At 39.8% G+C, this 18,440-nt stretch overlaps 1 protein-coding gene across 5 annotated transcripts in view; it reads right to left on the bottom strand.

The window, feature by feature from the left end:
- LGALS8 (galectin 8) overlaps window positions 1–18,440 on the bottom strand; it is a 57,659-nt gene that overhangs the window by 16,140 nt on the left and 23,079 nt on the right. For 3 of the 5 annotated variants that reach the window (XM_057505748.1, XM_057505749.1, XM_057505747.1), the window contains 3 exons: window positions 14,030–14,176; window positions 1,260–1,348; window positions 116–326 (listed from right to left, as the gene is read on the bottom strand). In XM_057505748.1, the coding sequence (XP_057361731.1) occupies window positions 116–326; window positions 1,260–1,348; window positions 14,030–14,071 (342 nt within the window). In that variant the 5' untranslated portion in view covers window positions 14,072–14,176. Of the gene's footprint in view, window positions 1–115; window positions 327–1,259; window positions 1,349–14,029; window positions 14,177–15,336; window positions 15,493–18,440 lie in introns of those variants that run through there. The other 2 variants (XM_057505746.1, XM_036919328.2) reach the window with 2 other exon arrangements.

Genomic DNA, 18,440 nt, shown 5'->3' with positions numbered 1-18,440 from the left:
AGAGAAAAATTATAAAGCCACTCTCTCTGTATTGCATAAGTTCACTAACGTGGAAAGCTTCCCCATGTGCTTACTCTCATTAATGAGGATTCAACATTCATTCTCCAAAACCTACCTGGAATTTGTCTTTCAGCACCATAATCACAATTTCAAAAGATTTTTCCTTTTTGAAAGGCATGTCATAGGTGATCTCTTCCCACCCCCATTTTTCACTTTTCAAAGTATTACAAACAATGCAGTTGCCCCTTTTGAAACGTGGATTGAAGTGAAAGGCCACATCAGCTCGAGGTTTCACACTGCTGCCACGCTGCAGGTCCACCTGGAATCTACACGAGGAAGGAAACATGGCCACATGAGTACTTGGAAGGCTGCCGGCCAAGGCCCAGCAAGTCTGAAATTCAATCCTCCATTCAGTCAGCCGCGTGGCCTAAACACCTGGTCGCTTCATCTTCCTTTCCTTCTTCCTTAGCGACAGCCCCTGAGCTGCTGCTGGGGCCCCATCTGTCTAGGACAAGCACCCACATTTTCCAGCCTGCCTGGCAGGTAGGCCTGCACATGGGCTGACAGCTCTGCCCTTGAGGAGGAAGTGCGGTGCTCAGGGAAAACCACTGGAAACAGCCTTAAAAGTCACTGGCCTCTGCTTTTCACCTGCAATCAACACCCCCACTCCCCCGCCAACACCACATGCACCCAACCCAGCTACCTAAGACACACATGTGAGGGCTGGAGTTCTAGCTTCCATGGAGGAGAAAGAGGGCCCCACACTAGGGACAGCAAAGTGGTGAGCAAAGAGGCCTATCTCTCTAATATTAGACCCTATGGAGTTGCCTTGCAGTATCTGGCTGTCTCCTTTAGACTTAACTTTCACATCTTATTGAAACCACTGGAATTCGGATGCCAGCCACACAGAGTTGAGCCCACCTGTAACTGACAGCCTTGTCCAAAGCAAGCGCTGGACACCACTACCTCAAACAGATCTTAAGAGATGCTGTGGATGCTGCACTATAACCAAACTGTCCCTGTCATCTGGCCACAACTCCTTCATTAACTTCACATTCTTTACACTGAAATCAGACTTGTAGTAATAAAAAAAAAATCCAAATAGCCTTTCTTGACTTGGTCACCTTGGCCAGGGCTACTGATGGAAGCAGAGCCAGGCCTCACAGAGTCACAGTGGCTCTCCCCATTATGTCTGCTGTTGTTCCACAATCACAAAGACAGTTTATTCGTGTTTTTTTCATCTAACACAATACTTTTACCTGTCCGAATCATTAGGAACATTCCCACATATTACGATCAAAGTTCCAGGATCTAACTGCTCTGGAATGGTCCCAACGTAGGGGATTACCTAGAAAAAATGATTTTAATAAGTGCATGTTCACATAAACAAAACTGAAAGACTACATTCTTAAAGGCCGCATATAAAGCTGCACAGACCCTAGTTTTTCCAAGTTATCCTCACTATTCAAACAGCTATAAAGGAACAACAAGGCTAGGATATTCAGTGTCTGCAAACCACTCTGAGTTCTGTGGAAAACAGGCACAAAATAAATACTACCCACAGCACTTTTAATTTGGCTGGTGCTTCTGTGAAATAGAAAGAGCAACTTGTTGCAATGGCATACCCCACCCTTTGTGAATGTTCCACTGATGTCCCAACAGCAGCAAGACCACAGAAGGCCCTCAGCCAAGGCTGACAGAGATGCTGGCACTCACCGCCTGTGGAGGCAGCTCAGGTTTCAGCCACTCCTCCACACCTGGGATGGGATCTGAGGCTGAATCTCCACTCAGCTTCCAGACTGCAACCCACGCCACACTGCTGGAAACCAGAGAGCTGTGTGGCCTTAAGATAAGAAGATAAGCTCCAGAGGCCTGTGGCACACCCTCCTGGCTGGCCCAGTCTGCAGACATGGGCTCTGACAGGCAGTTCTGCACACTGTTCCGTCTCAAGCTGTCCCCTCATCACCTGGAACCCAGCCTTTCTGTCTGGGGCCTGACACACATCAGGCCTTGTCATTTCCTTGCCCAGAGATCACTCCACTGCCCTGCCTGCCCACTGTGGCTGCATCTCCTGCACCACAACCATCTCCTCCCTGACTTTGGAACACCAGACCAAGCTCACCAGGCCAGACACCATCATGCCTTATGCCAGGCTCATCCAACTTATGATATATATGTTAAAATCTATCCACAGTAGCTCTGATTATGCAGAAATAAATAAATAAATAAAAGAAGAGGCCATATAAAAGTAGCTGTAAATTGGTGGCTTATAAGCTGAAAAATGTCATCTTAAGCACTGTCGCCTCTGTGGAGCCTTTTCACACCCCCTAGGCCAACTGAGCCCCTCTCTGAGGGCCCATCATGGCATTTTATACTCTGTTCACTTGGACACTTCTCTGCCTAGATTGTGAGCCGCATGGGGCAGGCTTGGGTCACCACCTTTACATCCCTAGGATAGACGTCCAAAGATGATCAATGATTACATGGAGAAAAAATGATCTCCCCCAGCTCAGAAAAGGGGCTCTGGCAGGCCTCACACACGCAGAAGAGTAGCAACTATGCAGCTGCTTGCTGAAGACCCAGTTCTGTCACCACTGTTGCCTTAAGCAGTAAGTAACTACCAAACCCAGTAATCATCTGGTGTCATGGCAACTGCTGAGTGCAGTGTGGGTGGGATGAACAAAGCCCATCAGACCAGAAAACGAAAAACACAATAGATGTACAGAGTGTGGCTACAGCTACACATCAGAATGGTAGGTTTCTGGTGTGTAAAGAATGTGGAAGGAATTATGCCTCTATACTGATCTTTTGGGCCTCAGCTGATCCCAAGAATTGACAGTAGCATCTCCCATACTGTTAATCTCTTAATAACATGAGAGTAATTTTTTTAACTTCAAATTTTATGTATGTTCAAATGATACAGAATATTTAATAATAAAAATATTAGGATATAAATATCAATAAGAAAAGAGCCTAGAAAACTATATACAGTATGACCTTAATCATTAATAAACATTTAGAAGAAAAAGAAACACTCTAAGGAAATAAACCAAAAGTGTTACAATTGTTTTGAGGGACAGGATTTAAATTTTCTCCATATGTTTGTGCTAAACACCAGCTTTCCTTTTGGGAGTCTGAAATTTTAGTAGGTACTGGACAGAAGCTTACCTCTGTGACCAGCCCCCAGTAAAAACCCTGGGCAGGGAGTCTCTAATGAGCTTCCCTGGTAGACAGCATGTCACACATGGTGTCACAGCTGGTTGCTGGGAGACTTGAGCATATCCTGTGCGACTCCACTGGGAGAGTATCCTTCCCCTGGGCTTGGGACTGTGGGCCTTTTCCCTTTGTAATTTTGCTCTGTATCCTTTCACTGTAATAAATCCCAGCCAAAAAATAGGACCTATGCTGGTGAATCATCAAAACTAGGGGTGTGGTGGAGACCTCAATGCAGGGGGTGAGAAGAGAAAGAAGAGAGAAGCATCAGAGAAGGGCGGGCATATCAAGGAAGTCACTTTCAATTTGAGGACTGTCAATATCTTTAACATGGAAAATAAGGAAGATTCAAAACAAAAAAGATAATGAAATGAAAATCATACCCTTTGACCCAGTGGTTCCTCTTTTACAGACTTATCCTACAGACACTGGCACACCTGCACATGTGCCCAGAGATGCATGTACAAGGGTGTACACCGTAACAGTGGGTACGTCACCGAAGGAGCAGCCCTCTAACGGGAACTGGCTCAGTAAGTTAGAGAACACCTACACAGTGGACTACTTATGCAGCCATTAAAGTAAGTGAGGCATTCTAAATGTGCTGTTTTATCTCCAAAATTTGTTAAATGGGGGAAAAAAAGGAGGGTAGAGAACCATTAATATAGTATGATATATGCACGTAAAGAAACATGATATAAAAAAGTTGATATACACTACCCACACACTCTTGGATATTCACATATATTCTAAGGGAGAATACACAGTAAACAGGTAGAAAATAATTGCCTTTAGGAAGGGGAACTGAGCACCAAGAGAGAAGGAAAATTTGTTTTAATGGAACCCTTAAATACTGTTGGAATTTTAAAAATGATTTACACACATTATCTCTATTATTTAAAAAATAATAATGAAAAAGGCAAAGCCACTGGGTTCGACATGAATGAATTTAAAATTTTGAAGACAGTTTATTCTCAAACTACTGGGGGCTTGAGAAACCACGAGGGAGCAATTAAACAGCAGAAAGACACTGACAAAAAGTGAAACCACAAAAGGGAGGCTGGGTGAGGGGAAGGAGATGTGAGCTTAGTTTTGAATCCATAGTCCTAAAGGGCTGGCAGGGAATCTGAGAGATGGAGATTATCTTAAGTGACTGTATGCATATTGCATACACATTCTAAAGGTCTACATGTCATCAGTAAATAGATGAAAGAAAGAAAGAACTTAAAGACTACACAGAGAGCAGAGCTGCACTGAAGAAATCAAGACAGTGGACATGGACCCACCCTCCCCTTTCAGGAGGCTCTGCAGAAGAGCATCAAGGGAACGAAGGCTGGACGGGACCCTGGAGGCTAAAAAAGAAAGACTGTATTTTTCTGTGACTGAAGATTAAATTGTAAGGTGGAAAGGGAGGTACAAAGAATACTATGGGGAAGAGGGTAAATGTGGAATGGAGGCTCCCCAGGAAATGGGAATGATGAGCTCTTTTAGGACTGGGTAGAATTAATGTTAACAAGTGGTTTGTTAACTTGGACTCACAATCAATATGTTTCATTTCTAAATTACTTCTTAACCAGTTACCACTTAATCATACCTTAAGAACTCTATGAACAATAAAAAAACATTTAGGTACATGCTGAGTTGCCAAACAATAGATTTCACTGAGACTATTTCTGGTATATAGTGAAAAAACTGTCATCTGAAGTTTTCATTCAATTTCAATAGAAAGAAAAGTGAGCCTGACTTTTTTTTAGTCTTGCAATTCCACTGGTTGAACTAGTCAATGAAATATATTAAAAATGAAAAAAGTACAGGCCAGTTATACAATATTCTTTATCTTTTCCAAGAAGAGTCAACATAGAATGTGTCTGCCACCAATGTGGACCAAAACTTTAAAAACCTTCAGAGATCAAAGAGAACATGTGGCAGTTCTGCGTCTTCATTATGTTCAATAGAGAATATAGTAGAAACTTGGTAACACTTCCATATTGTTTGAATTGATCACTCACAAGATAATCATAATGCAAGAAAACAAGTTTGTGTAAATCTAGCTTGTACACCACACTAACTGATTAATTTAAAATATCGAAGTTACCCACATACATGCTGCTTTAAACCCGAAGAGACTCACTTTAAACCCGAAGACATACACAGACTAAAAGTGAAGGAATGGAAAAAGATATTTTATGCAAACAATAGGGAGAAAAAAGCAGGTGTTGCAGTACTTGTATCAGACAAAATAGACTTCAAAACAAAGAAAGTAACAAGAAACAAAGAAGGACATTACATAATGATAAAGGGGTCAGTTCAACAAGAGGATATAACCATTAAAAATATCTAGGAACCCAACACAGGAGCACCTACATGTGAAACAAATACTAACATAATTAATGGGGGGAAATAGAAAGCAATGTATTCATTCTAGGAGACTTCAATACACCACTCACTCCAAGGACAGATCAACCAGACAGAAAGTAAGTAAGGACACAGACGCACTCAAAAACATACTAGAACAGATAGACCTACCAGACATCTACAGAACTCTATCTACACTCAAAAGCAGCAGGATACACATGCTTCTCAAGTGCACACGGAACATTTTCCAGAAGAGACCACATACTAGGCCACAAAAAGAGCCTCAGTAAATTCAAAAAGATTGAAATTGTACCAACTAACTTCTCAGATCACACAGGCATAAAACCAGAAGTAAATTATACAAACAAAACAAAAATCCTCAAAAACACATGGAGGCTTAAAAACATGCTCCTAAATAATCAATGGATCAATTACCAAATTAAAACAGAGATCAAGCAATATATGGTGACAAATGAAAACAGCACAATGCCCCAACTTCTGTGGGATGCAGCAAAGGCAGTTCTAAGAGAAAAGTATATAGCAATCCAGACCTATTTAAAGAAGGAAGAACAATCCAAAATAAATAGTCTAAATTCACAATTATCAAAACTGGAAAAAGAAGAACAAATGAGGCCCAACATCAGCAAAAGAAGGGACATAAGAAACATTACAGCATAAATAAATAAAATTGAGAAGAATAAAAAAGAAAAAATTAATGAAATCAAGAGCTGGTTCTTTGAGAAAATAAACAAAATAGATAAACCCCTAGCCAGAATTATTAAGACAAAAAGAGAATCTACACACATTAACAGAATTGGAAATGAGAAAGGAAAAATCATGATGGACACCACAGAAATACAAAGAATTATTAGAGAATACTATGAAAACCTATATGCTAAGAAGCTGGATAACCTAGAAGAAATGGACAACTTTCTAGAAAAATACGACCTTCCAAGACTGATCAAGGAAGAAACAGAAAATCTAAAAACACCAATTATCAACAACAAAACTGAATCGGTAATCAAAAAATCTACCCAAGAACAAAACTCCCAGACCAGATGGATTACCACTGAATTTTACCAGACATATAGAGAAGACATAACACCCATTCTCCTTAAAGTTTAAAAAAAAAATTGAAGAGTGAATACTTCCAAACTCATTCTTTGAGGCCAGCATCACTCTAATACCAAAACCAGACAAAGTCATCACAAAAAAGAAAACTACAGACCAATATTCCTGATGAACATAGATGCAAAAATACTCAACAAAATATTAGCAAACCAAGTTAAAAAATACATCATGAGGATCACACACCATGATCAAGTGGGATTCATCGCAGAGATGCAAGGATGGTACAACATTCGAAAATCTATCAACATCATCCACCACATCAACTAAAAGAAGGACAAAAACCATGTGATCATCTCCATAGATGCTGAAAAAGAATTCGATAAAATTCAACATTCATTCATGATAAAAACTCTCAACAAAATGGCTATAGAGGGCAAGTACCTCAACATAATAAAGGCCATATATGAAAAACTCACAGCCAACATTATACTCAACAGCGAGAAGCTGAAAGCTTTTCCCCTAAGATCAGGAACAAGACCAGAGTGCTCACTCTCCCCACTTTTATTCAACATAGTACTGAAGGTACTAGCCATGGCAATCAGACAACACAAAGAAATAAAAGACATCCAGATTGGTAAGGAAGAAGTCAAACTGTCACTGTTTGCAGATGACATCATATTGTACATAACAAACCCTGAAGAATCCACTCCAAAACTACTAGAACTAATATCTGAATTCAGCAAAGTTGCAGGATACAAAATTAATACACAGAAATCTGTTGCATTCCTATACACTAAAGATGAACTAGCAGAAAGAGAAATCAGGAAAACAATTTCATTCACAATTGCATCAAAAAGAATAAAATACCTAGGAATAAACATAACCAAGGAAGTGAAAGACCTATACTCTCAAAATTACAAGACACGCTTAAGAGAAATTAAAGAGGACACTAACAAATGAAATTCATCCCTTGCTATTGGGTAGGAAGAATTAATATTGTCAAAATGACCATCCCACCCAAAGCAATCTACAGATTCAATGCAATCCATATCAAAATACCTACAGCATTCTTCAACGAACTGAAACAAATAGTTCAATAATTCACAGGATCCACAAAAGACCCGGAATAGTCAAAACAATCCTGAAAATGAAGAATAAAGCAGGGGGGATCTCACATCCCAACTTCAAGCTCTACTACAAAGCCACAGTAATCAAGACAAATTGGTACTGGCAGAAGAACAGAACCACAGACCAATGGAACAGACTAGAGAGCCCTGATATAAACCCAAACACATAAGGTCAATGAATATATGATAAAAGAGCCATGGATATACAATGCGGAAATGAAGCCTCTTCAACATCTCGTGTTGGCAAAACTGGACAGCTAAATGTGAGAGAATGAAACTGGATCATTGTCTAACCCCATACACAAAAGTAAATTCAAAATGGATCGAAGACCTGAATGTAAGTCATGAAACCATAACACTCTTAGGAAAAAACATAGGCAAAAATCTCTTGGACATAAACATGAGTGACTTCTTCATGAACATATCTTCCTGGGCAAGGGAAACAAAAGCAAAATGAACAAGTGGGACTATATCAAGCTGAAAAGCTTCTGTACAGCAAAGGACAACATCAGTAGAACAAAAAGGCATCCTACAGTATGGGAGAATATATTCAAAAAGGACATGTCTGATAAGGGGTTGACATCCAAAATATATAAAGAGCTCACGCACCTCAACAAACAAAAAGCAAAAAATCCAATTAAAAAATGGGCAAAGGATCTGAACAGACACTTCTCCAAAGAAGAAATTCAGATGGCCAACAGACACATGAAAAGATGCTCCACATAGCTAATCATCAGAGAAATGCAAATAAAATCACAGTGAGATATCACCTCACATCAGTTAGGATGGCCACCATTCAAAAGACAAACAACAACAAATGTTGGCGAGGATGTGGAGAAAGGGGAACTCTCCTACACTCCTGGTGGGAATGTAAATTAGTTCAACCATTGTGGAAAGCAGTATGGAGGTTCCTCAAAAAGCTCAAAATAGAAATACCCTTTGGCCCTGGAATTCCACTCCTAGGAATTTACCCTAAGAATGCAGGAGCCCAGTTTGAAAAAGACATATGCACCCCTATGTTTATCGCAGCACTGTTCACAATAACCAAGAAATGAAAGCAACCTAAGTGTCCATCAGTAGATGAATGGATAAAAATGTGGTACATATACACAATGGAATATTATTCAGCCATAAGAAGAAAACAAATCCTACCATTTGCAGCAACATGGATGGATCTAGAGGTTATTATGCTCAGTGAAATAAGCCAGGCAGAGAAAGAAAGTACAAAATGATTTCACTCATCTGTGTAGTATAAGAACAAAGAAAAAACTGAAGGAACAAAACAACAGCAGACTCACAGAACCCAAGCATGGACTAACAGTTACCAAAGGGAAAGGGACTGGGGAGGATGGGTGGGAAGGGGGGGATAAGGGGGAAAAAAGGGCATTATGATTAGCACACATAATGTGGTGGTGGGGGCATGGGGAAGGCAGTATAACACAGAGAAGACAAGTAGTGATTCTACAGCATCTTACTACGCTGATGGACAGTGACTGTAATGGGGTATGTGGTGGGGACTTGGTAATGGGTGAGTCTAGTAACCATAATGTTGTTCGTGTAAGTGTATATTAATGATACCAAAATAAAAAACAAACAAAAAAAGCTATAAAAAAAAAGAATGAATAGGGCCTGTTCCCAGCAGACCAGGCTATCCAGTCATCCTGCTAGCAACTATCTAATGCAGTGATCAGCTAACTATGGGCCAGCATATCCCACCCACTGGTCTGTGTGTGAAGAATGGTTTCTTTAGAAGAATAATTTGCAAGAAAACACTACCTTTGAAACCTGGTTAAGCAAAATTGGTTTCCTTCCCTGCCGGGAGCCATGCTACTCAAGCTGTGTAGCAAAGCTCAGGCTGGAGGAAGACCTCCACAAATCAAGGGCCTTTGCAGCTGGCTCCCCCTATTACCCACCTTGATTTTGTTATTCTCCATTATACTATTGGCTTTGCTTTTGCTTGCATTTTTGCCCAAGACTAAGCTAACCTTTGATAAGTAGCACGGAAAGGAGGAGAACATAAACTTCCCAAAAGCTTTTCAGGACAGTGCTCCTGAAGAATAGAACACACAGGGGCCAGATGGCGATCTTGGCATAGAATACCTGCAGTCAGTTAGTCAAAAACTGACTACCCCATCTCCACCTAAGTAGGAATGCCCCCCTTGTTTGCCCCCCCTTGTGAAATTAGTGATGAAGAGTTTTATAGGAAATTTTAGAGAAATAGAGATATAGGGGAATACTGAATGGAAGAACCCTTTCTGACACTTAATCAATCTACTCATGTTTTCTTCCCTCTGCTACTTCTATAGTTTTTCTTCTTCCTTCCTAATTACAGCCCTTTACTAGAATTCGTGCCTCATATGTGAAATTACCAAGTACCATAATTCTTCCAAGTGGTAAAGATACCTCAAGACAAGTGCTGGGCATAGAAGCCACAGAGCATAAATCTGCAAAGAAGTGAAAAACTAACCTTTTCAAAGAACATTACTTCTCTCTCACTTACCAGCTTTACATCTCCCTGTATGTTCCCAGAAGATGGCTGGTTAGCCAGAGACGGGTAAGATTCCTCAAGGGAGGAACAACCTAAGACAGGCACAGTTGCAGGGGAGCCATCAGGTGAGAAAATGGGGGCCAACAGAGGTGAGGCTTAGCAACTCACCCCCCCAGTTTTGAGAGAAATTGTCTACACCTGTGGATATTTTGTTGCCCTTGTCTGGCTTGGATTAATACCTAGTCTACAGGTATAAACCTGATCATCTACACTTGCCTTCTTACAGTTCTAAATCATGCTTTCCATCTTTGTCTTGCATCTACCTATGATAGAATAAAAATTATAAGGGGATAAAATGTACCCATTGCATTAGAAATACAGATGATGATACCTGCCTAGCTAACTGTAGCAGTGAGTGACCCGTATTTCACCCTGAGCTGATAGACTCCATAGTCACTATTACATGCTGCATGTTTCTGTGGTAGCACGCATTACTTAGAAACCGCTTTAAATAGAAACAGGAGACACAATAGAGTACATATTGCTAGGAAAAGTTTCGGTCAAGGAACAGAAAAAGATCACCTGTCTAACACTTGGCTAACCATGTATAGATTAGAAGAAAACAGAAAGAAAAAAGCTTGCCTATGCTTGTTAATCAAAAGAACAAATAAAAAATAATCATATCCTTGTGCAAAATTATATAAATAAAGCTGTCATTGGCCCTTTGTCGAGAGACCACCTCCATCTGACTCTGTGTCCTCTCTCTCCGTGCACCGACTCTGTCTCATCCTTTTGGGCTTCACACACCCGCCCCCCATCAGCTGGAGCTGGACTCCGGCACTTCCCAGAAATTCCATTCTTCTTATTAGTAAACCTGTATTTCAAAATATTGTACTTTATACATTTTTGAGTTTCATCAATAAAACATTTGTGGTAAATAAAAAAAATATCTAAGTTATTTATTTGCTGCCCCTTTGTTTTTCCCATTGTCTTTTAAATGCTAGAAGGACAAAGAGCCTCAGTGCCATATAGGCACTCAATGCTATGACTTCTTAACAATAAGGGAAATTTTAAGACAGATCAAAATGTTATTTTCGCCATTCAGTTCAGTCTTTCTACCTCTAGATTTTTCTGCTTATAAGAAGTGACTATAACTCAACCAAGAATTAGGAGACGTGCAAGTTGTAGCGCTCCAAAATCTTACAACTACAGATTATCTACTGTTAAAAGAACACATGGGATGTGAACAGTTCCCAGGAATGGGTTGTTTTAATTTGTCTGATCTCTCTCAGACTGTTCAAGTACAGTTGGACAATATCCATCATATCATAGATAAATTTTCACAAATGCCTAAGGTGCCTAACTGGTTTTCTTGGTTTCATGGAGATGGCTGGTAATTATAGATCTGCTTTGGTTATGTAACTGTATTCCTATTATGTTAATGTGTGCGCACAATTTAATTAGTAGTTTAAAACCTATACATGCATAATTTACTCTACAAGAAGATATGTCAAAGAAATAATCAATCTTCCCATGTTTTCTTCCGTCTGCTACTTCTATAACTTTTCTTCTTCCTTCCTAATTACAACCCTTAAATAGAATTTGTGCCTCATATCGAATTTACCGAGTATCATAATTCCTCCAAGTGGTAAATATACCTCAAGACAAATGCTGGGCATAGAAGCCACAGGGCATAAATATGCAAAGAAGTAAAAAGCTAACCTTTTCAAACAATATGGCTTCTCTCTCACTTACCAACTTTACATTTCCCTGTATGGCCCCGGAAGATGACTGGTTAGCCAGAGACGGGTAAGATTCCTCAAGGGAGGAACAACCTAAGACAGGCACAGTCACAGGGGAGCCATCAGGTGAGAAAATTGTGGATCAACAGAGGTGAGGCTTAGAACTTCACCCCCCCTGTTTTAAGAGAAATCTTCTGCATCCGTGGATGTTTTATTGCCCTTGTCTAGCTTGGATTAACACATAGTCTACAGGCACACACCTGATCATCTACATTTGCTCTCTTACAACACTAAACTATGTTTTCTACCTTTATCTTGCATCTACCTACCACTTCAGCATTTTATTTAAAAAAAATAATAATAATAATAAAGGGAGAAATGTGGGATTCACATATAAATCAAGTATAAAAATCAAACAAATATTCATATTTGACCTGATTGTTTATAGTTCATAATGCGTGATCAAAACCGAAAGTTTCTGTGATGACTGCCCTTGTACTGTTCACCATGTAAGAACTTATTCACTATGTAAGAATTTGTTCTCCATGTAAGAACTTGTTCGTTATGCTTCAGAAGATTGGAGACTGATGAGAATTAGGCTTGGGGTGAATTAATGATTGTGCATTGAGCACTGACTCCCCTATGAAGAATTTTATTGTTGTTAACAATCATTTGATCAATAAATATGAGAGATGCCCTCTCAAAAAAAAGAAGTGACTATAAAACAGAAAAACTAATTAAACAAAAAAGCTATTTGCCAACAATATGTGCTTTGGAAACTTGTTACTGAGAACTATCCTCAGAATGACTGTGGGGCCATCTGGGAGCCCTGAGTGCCTCTAGTGCTCTACAGCAGCACTACCTCCCCTGGCCCCTCATCAGGAAATGAATGTCAACTTGTTTTTGTTTCAACTCTGTGGTTGATATGCTACCTCCAGAAATTACAGAAACCATCAGAAGACGTGCAGGGATTTTAACCTATAAAGTTACTTTCTAAATAACATTCAAATAAGGCTCTTTGCGCAGGAAGGACAAAACTGAACAGTGTGACTTTTTCTTGTTTTTAACCTTGATATATTTTTAACTCTAAGATACACAAAATCATTTTAAATGCCTCACTAACTTCAAACTCAGTAAGAGTTCCTTTTTTTAAAGCTTCTATGATTGAAAGCTATTTCTTCTAAGACTGAATTTGCTTGACATGGAGGTTGTACCTCATTCATGCACAATGACATTAAAACATAGGGAAAATATAGTTATGGCTACAAAGTAAATAACAAGACTGAACAAACACTAACAGGACTTGTTCAAGGCCTTACTTTAAATGGCTCCCAGCCACCTTTTTGCCCAAGAGTCTTCTAAGGGGCTAGCAAAAAAAGCAGCAACTCTAATTAGACTAAGTACATGACTGAGCTTCACATATGTGTAAACTAGACATTTCTACAGATCCCATCATCACATAAAGCTAATACAAGTTCACTACTTCCCAGGATGGACATTAAAACTTCGAGCAGTACAGTCACTCAAGGGTTCTACCAGCCCGAGGTGAGGATGAGACCTTTCATTTTTCTCATTCTCCATCTCACCACCAGCTTTTGACATTTTCCTTGTTCAAGTGCCAGGCAGTATTTGAAAGGCAGAGGGAAAAGCTAATATTAACTTCTCATGAACAGGTCTAATTAAAAAAGAAAATAAAAAACTTGTAAAGTAAGAAATCCATTTCCCTTTGAAAATTATGTCTCAGGATCATCTGAGCTTTCCCACCACCACTAAAGTAGGCTCCCTCCACTTACCCCCATGCTCTCCATCCATCACCTTATATTATAACCGCAACCTCTTCCATTACACTGAGCTCCAATGGCTGCACGTGTGTTTCAGTCAGCAGCACCCCCAGCCCCTACCACACAGTGGGTGCTTTACTAGGCTTACTGTATCTTATTCTCGTCCTCCCTCCCCAGCAATGGATAATAACTATCCACTTGGACTTGCTCTCAATCCTGCCATAGGTAAAAAGTGATTTTATAAAAATCAGTTACCGGGTTATAGATGATATTCTGTAGGTTATGTAAGGACATCATTCTTTTCCACCTTATTGTTGCTTGGAGTCTCTCTTCTGTGTATGATCTAAGATCTTAAGCAAGTTTCATTTAAAGGCTTCCAAGACTGAAACTGAGGCACTTGCCCTGTATAAAATCAAAGTAAAGGAAAAGAAAAATAAACATCCAGTATTTTTTTCATGTCATAACTATTTTTAAATTCAGGGTATAAATTATTTTACTGATACCAAATAACAGGATATTACTACCTAGTGTACTTAGAAACTAATTAATTACACCAAATCAAAACACAGAGCGCATGGTGAAAAAGACCCACTTACTAATCTCAGAGTACCTGCTGGAGTCAGGAGGCAGCCAGGGCCATCTGCCGGGACTGAGACATTGCAGCCTCAGGGCCCACCTCAGCCCGGCCCTGGCCAACAGGACAACAACCCTGAACATCAGCACACCCCAATAGTCATGGGCAGGCCTCACAGCCAGCAGGGCTGGGGACCACCCCACCCCACAGCAGGCCTGGCCAGGCCTCAAGCCAGGCAGGGTACAGGCCCACCCACCAGTGCACCCAAAACAGTCATGCCCTGCCACAACAGGAGAGTGCATGCAGCCCATGTAGGGGACACCCCTTGAATACCAGGCTCAGGGGGCCAGGGGACAGTTCTAGGCCCCAAAGACATCTACATAAAGTTACTCCTTCAAGATCAGGAGACACAGCTGACCTACCTAATACATAGAAACAGAGTCAGGCAAAATGAGGGAAAAGAAAAATATGTTCCAAACAAAAGAACAAGACAAAACTTCAAAAAAACAACTAACTGAAACAGAGATAAGCAATCTACCCAATAGAGTTCAAAGTAATAGTCATAAAGATGTTTACCAAACTGAAGAGAAGAACTGATGAACACCATGAAAACCTCAACACAAAGATAGGAAATGGTAAGAAACTACAAATCAGGACCAAAGAATAAAGTAATGGAAATAAAAAAATACACTAGAGGAAATAAATAGCAAACTAGATGTTACAGAAGTACAGATCAGCTATCTGGAAGACAAGGGTAGTAGAAATCATCCAAACACTGTCGGTTCCCCACTGCCTCTGAGCTGCAGATTTGGAGGGAACGTGACAGAATGCTGAAGATCTGAAAGGCCAGCCAGGGGACTCAAGGCGTTGCAGCACAAGAGTAATGCCAAAAAGGCACTCCTCGTATTTATTGAGCAAATGAACTTAACACCTAAAGAATTATGAGTAGGGGGTTCCACATATGATCAACACACAACCATTATCTGACCTTGAGTCTAGTCCTAGGTTGTGATGCTCCTCAAGGACACCGAAACCATGTGAGGGCGGTTACGAGTTGCAGGAACTGTTTTGGCTCTAATCATTGTTTTTGATCACGCATCAAGAGTTATAGGAAAAACAAACAAGTGATATGAATTTGTACATTTGATTTCTGTATTACTTGATTTATGTATTAATCCAATTAATCTCACATTTCCCTTTTCTTTTAAGTAGTAGAGACAATAAAGAATATAGCAAGTAGACAGCTTCTAACAGAAGGCTTTTAACATAGTTAATTTACATGATGTGAAATAAAGATAGAAAATAGATTCAGTGCAATTAGAAGGTAATTGCATGTGGGGGATCATGGGAAGAACAGTGTATCACAGAGAAGGGATGTAGTGGATCTCTGGCAACTTGCTGCACTGATGGACTGACTGCATTGGGGTATGGGTCGGGACTTGATAATATGGGTAAATGTAGTAACCACATCGTTTTTTCATGTGAAACCTTCATAAGGGTGTATATCAATCATACCTTAATAAAAATTTTTAAAAAGAAGGTAATTACAGGTGATCGGGTCTATGCCTATTTACTGAGTTTTGATCTGAGTTGGGCAAGGGCAGCAAAACAGCCATGGGTGCAGAAGCTTTCTGTCAAAACTCAGGGGGTGAGTTTCTTAAGCCTCACCTCTGTTGACTCCCAATTTCTCACCTGATGGCCCCTCTGTGACTGTGCCTGTCTTAAGTTGTTCCTCCCTTGAGGAATCTTACCCGTCTCTGGCTAACCAGCCATCTTCGGGGCCATACAGGGAAATGTAAAGTTGGTAAGTAGAAAGAAGTAGTATTCTTTGAAGAGGTTAGCTTTCTGCCTTTTTGAAAATTTATGCTTCATTGCTACTATGCCCAGCACTTGTTTTGAGGTATCTTCATTATCTGGAAAGGCTTTGATGCACTACAATTCTATGTATGAGGCACAAATTCTAGAAAAAGGGTTGTATTCAGGAAGAGAGAAGAAAAGGTATAGAAGTAGCAAACGGAAGAAAAACGTGAGAAGATTGATTATTTCTATGACATAACTTCTTGTCGAGTAGCATAAGCCTGTATAGGTTTTAACAGACTATTAATTAACTATGTACACACATTAACAGAACAGGAATACAGATACATAACAAAAGCAGACCCACAATTAAGGGCCGTATCCAAAAAAACCAAGAAAACCAGTAAAGTAACCCAGGCATTTGTGAAAACTTATTAATAATATTATAAATATTGTCTAATTGATTCTGAATGGTTTTTGAGAGAAGTCAAATTAAAACACCACATTGCTGGAAACTGTTCACATCCCATATGTTCTTTTAACAGCAGATAGTCTATAGGAGCACGATTTTGAAGTACTGCAATTCGCACTTCTCCTAGCTCTTGATTGAGGTTCAGGTAATATGGAAGCAGTCAAATTCGTTGTCTTGCTATAAGCACAGGGCAGCTTAGATATTTCCTTTTGCATTCCACCGACAAGTACAGGAACCGGCAGAATAAATGCAGCTCCAACTGCAACAGCGGTGGGATCTAAAAGCTTCAAGTTGTCACAATCAGACATCAGAGCTCGGAGAAATCTTTTATGACTATTTCCGGGATAATTTATTAGAGCAGGAAGGATGCGTCCCATGCCACATATACCTTGATAATGTGAAGAGAGGCCTTAGGGTGTGGACTTGTACCACCTGCCCTGCCCCTAAGGTGGGCTGGGTTGTTGTCTATTTGCCAGGGCTGTTTACAGTGAAGTCACGGGTTATGCTGAGATACCCTTCTTTATTTGCAGAACACTCAAACATTCCAGGCCAAGTTGCTCCTGGCCTTTTGAGCTTTAACTGTTCTCACTGAAGATGTCTATATTCCTAGTCCGGTATCTTTACCTTAGAGAATTAGTGTGACCTTGACTTTGCATAATGCTTAACACAGAGTTTTGATTGGGACTTCTTTGCCCATTGTTACATTGCTTTGACTGTAAATATCATGCCTTCCTTTTTCCGGAGGCCCTCACCCTACTCTAACTATACCCACGGTCCCTGTCTCATCCCCCACTCTACAGATGGAGACCCAAGCTACTAGGTAAAGGGGGCGACGACCAGTCTGGCTGTTTCATGCTGAGAGGGGATGCAGTAAGGGGTGCAGTTAGGTCTCCATCAGTGGTCGGTCAAGAGGGCCTCGGAAGACTGGCGCTTCCATCTTGGGTTCATTTCTGTTACTAATTGCAATTTTATGGCTTTTAAGCAAAATAGAACAAATTGTGTTATTAGGTTAAGTAGCAACATCTGGAGTTGGATTTTGCATTTTGGATCAGCTTGACGAGATTAAGAATGTATGGCTGAATATGAGAAATAGTAAAACTTTAAATGAAATGATAAGAGAAAAGTAAAACATCTGGAGAATTCATAACCAGATATTTTGGGGAAACTAGAATTCTGGATATAATCTATGTCCTAATGATGAGTATTAGGATTCAGTACAGACAAGGCTGCATTATTGAAACAAGACTTCTCTCTAAAATCACCTTCATTTTTATTAGAAGTATTAGGTAGAGAGAAAGATAAATGTTTCAATTCTGCTTATAAAGATATTGTCATTTACTAAACTGTTGTCAGCTTAAGAGAAAAAGCTCAAAACACTTTATCAGCAATATTTGAAAACAAAAAGCCACAAAATCATCTCCTTAGTTTACTTAATCATATATAACCAATACCTGTTCTGCTGAAATGTAGTTCTTTACTAGTTTAGGAGTAATAAAACAGTGACTATAAACCACAAAAGACTTACAAATGACAATGGCTAAAGATCTGATGACAGCTTACTATAAGACAGTTGACATAAGGAAATTTGGGTATTTCTGTAACACAAAACATTTAGTAACAAAGTTTAGCTTCATACCCTTTGACAGTGCTTTCCAGGTAATTAAGCAGGTAATTACATATTGGATAAAGAAACCAAATTACTCAAATACTTTCCCCAATGAGAAAAAAATTCCTCTGACATGTTCCAGGGGCCCTCTGGAAAATATCAGTTAATTAGATAGAGGTAAAAGCACCTTTTTGAATTTGATTTTGGGAAGTTGTCA

Source organism: Manis pentadactyla, chromosome 8, assembly GCF_030020395.1.
Source record: "Manis pentadactyla isolate mManPen7 chromosome 8, mManPen7.hap1, whole genome shotgun sequence".
In the NCBI taxonomy this organism is placed as follows: Eukaryota; Metazoa; Chordata; class Mammalia; order Pholidota; family Manidae; genus Manis; species Manis pentadactyla.
The sequence above is the reverse complement of the archived record's forward strand: the minus strand, read 5'-3'. Positions and strand labels throughout refer to the sequence as shown.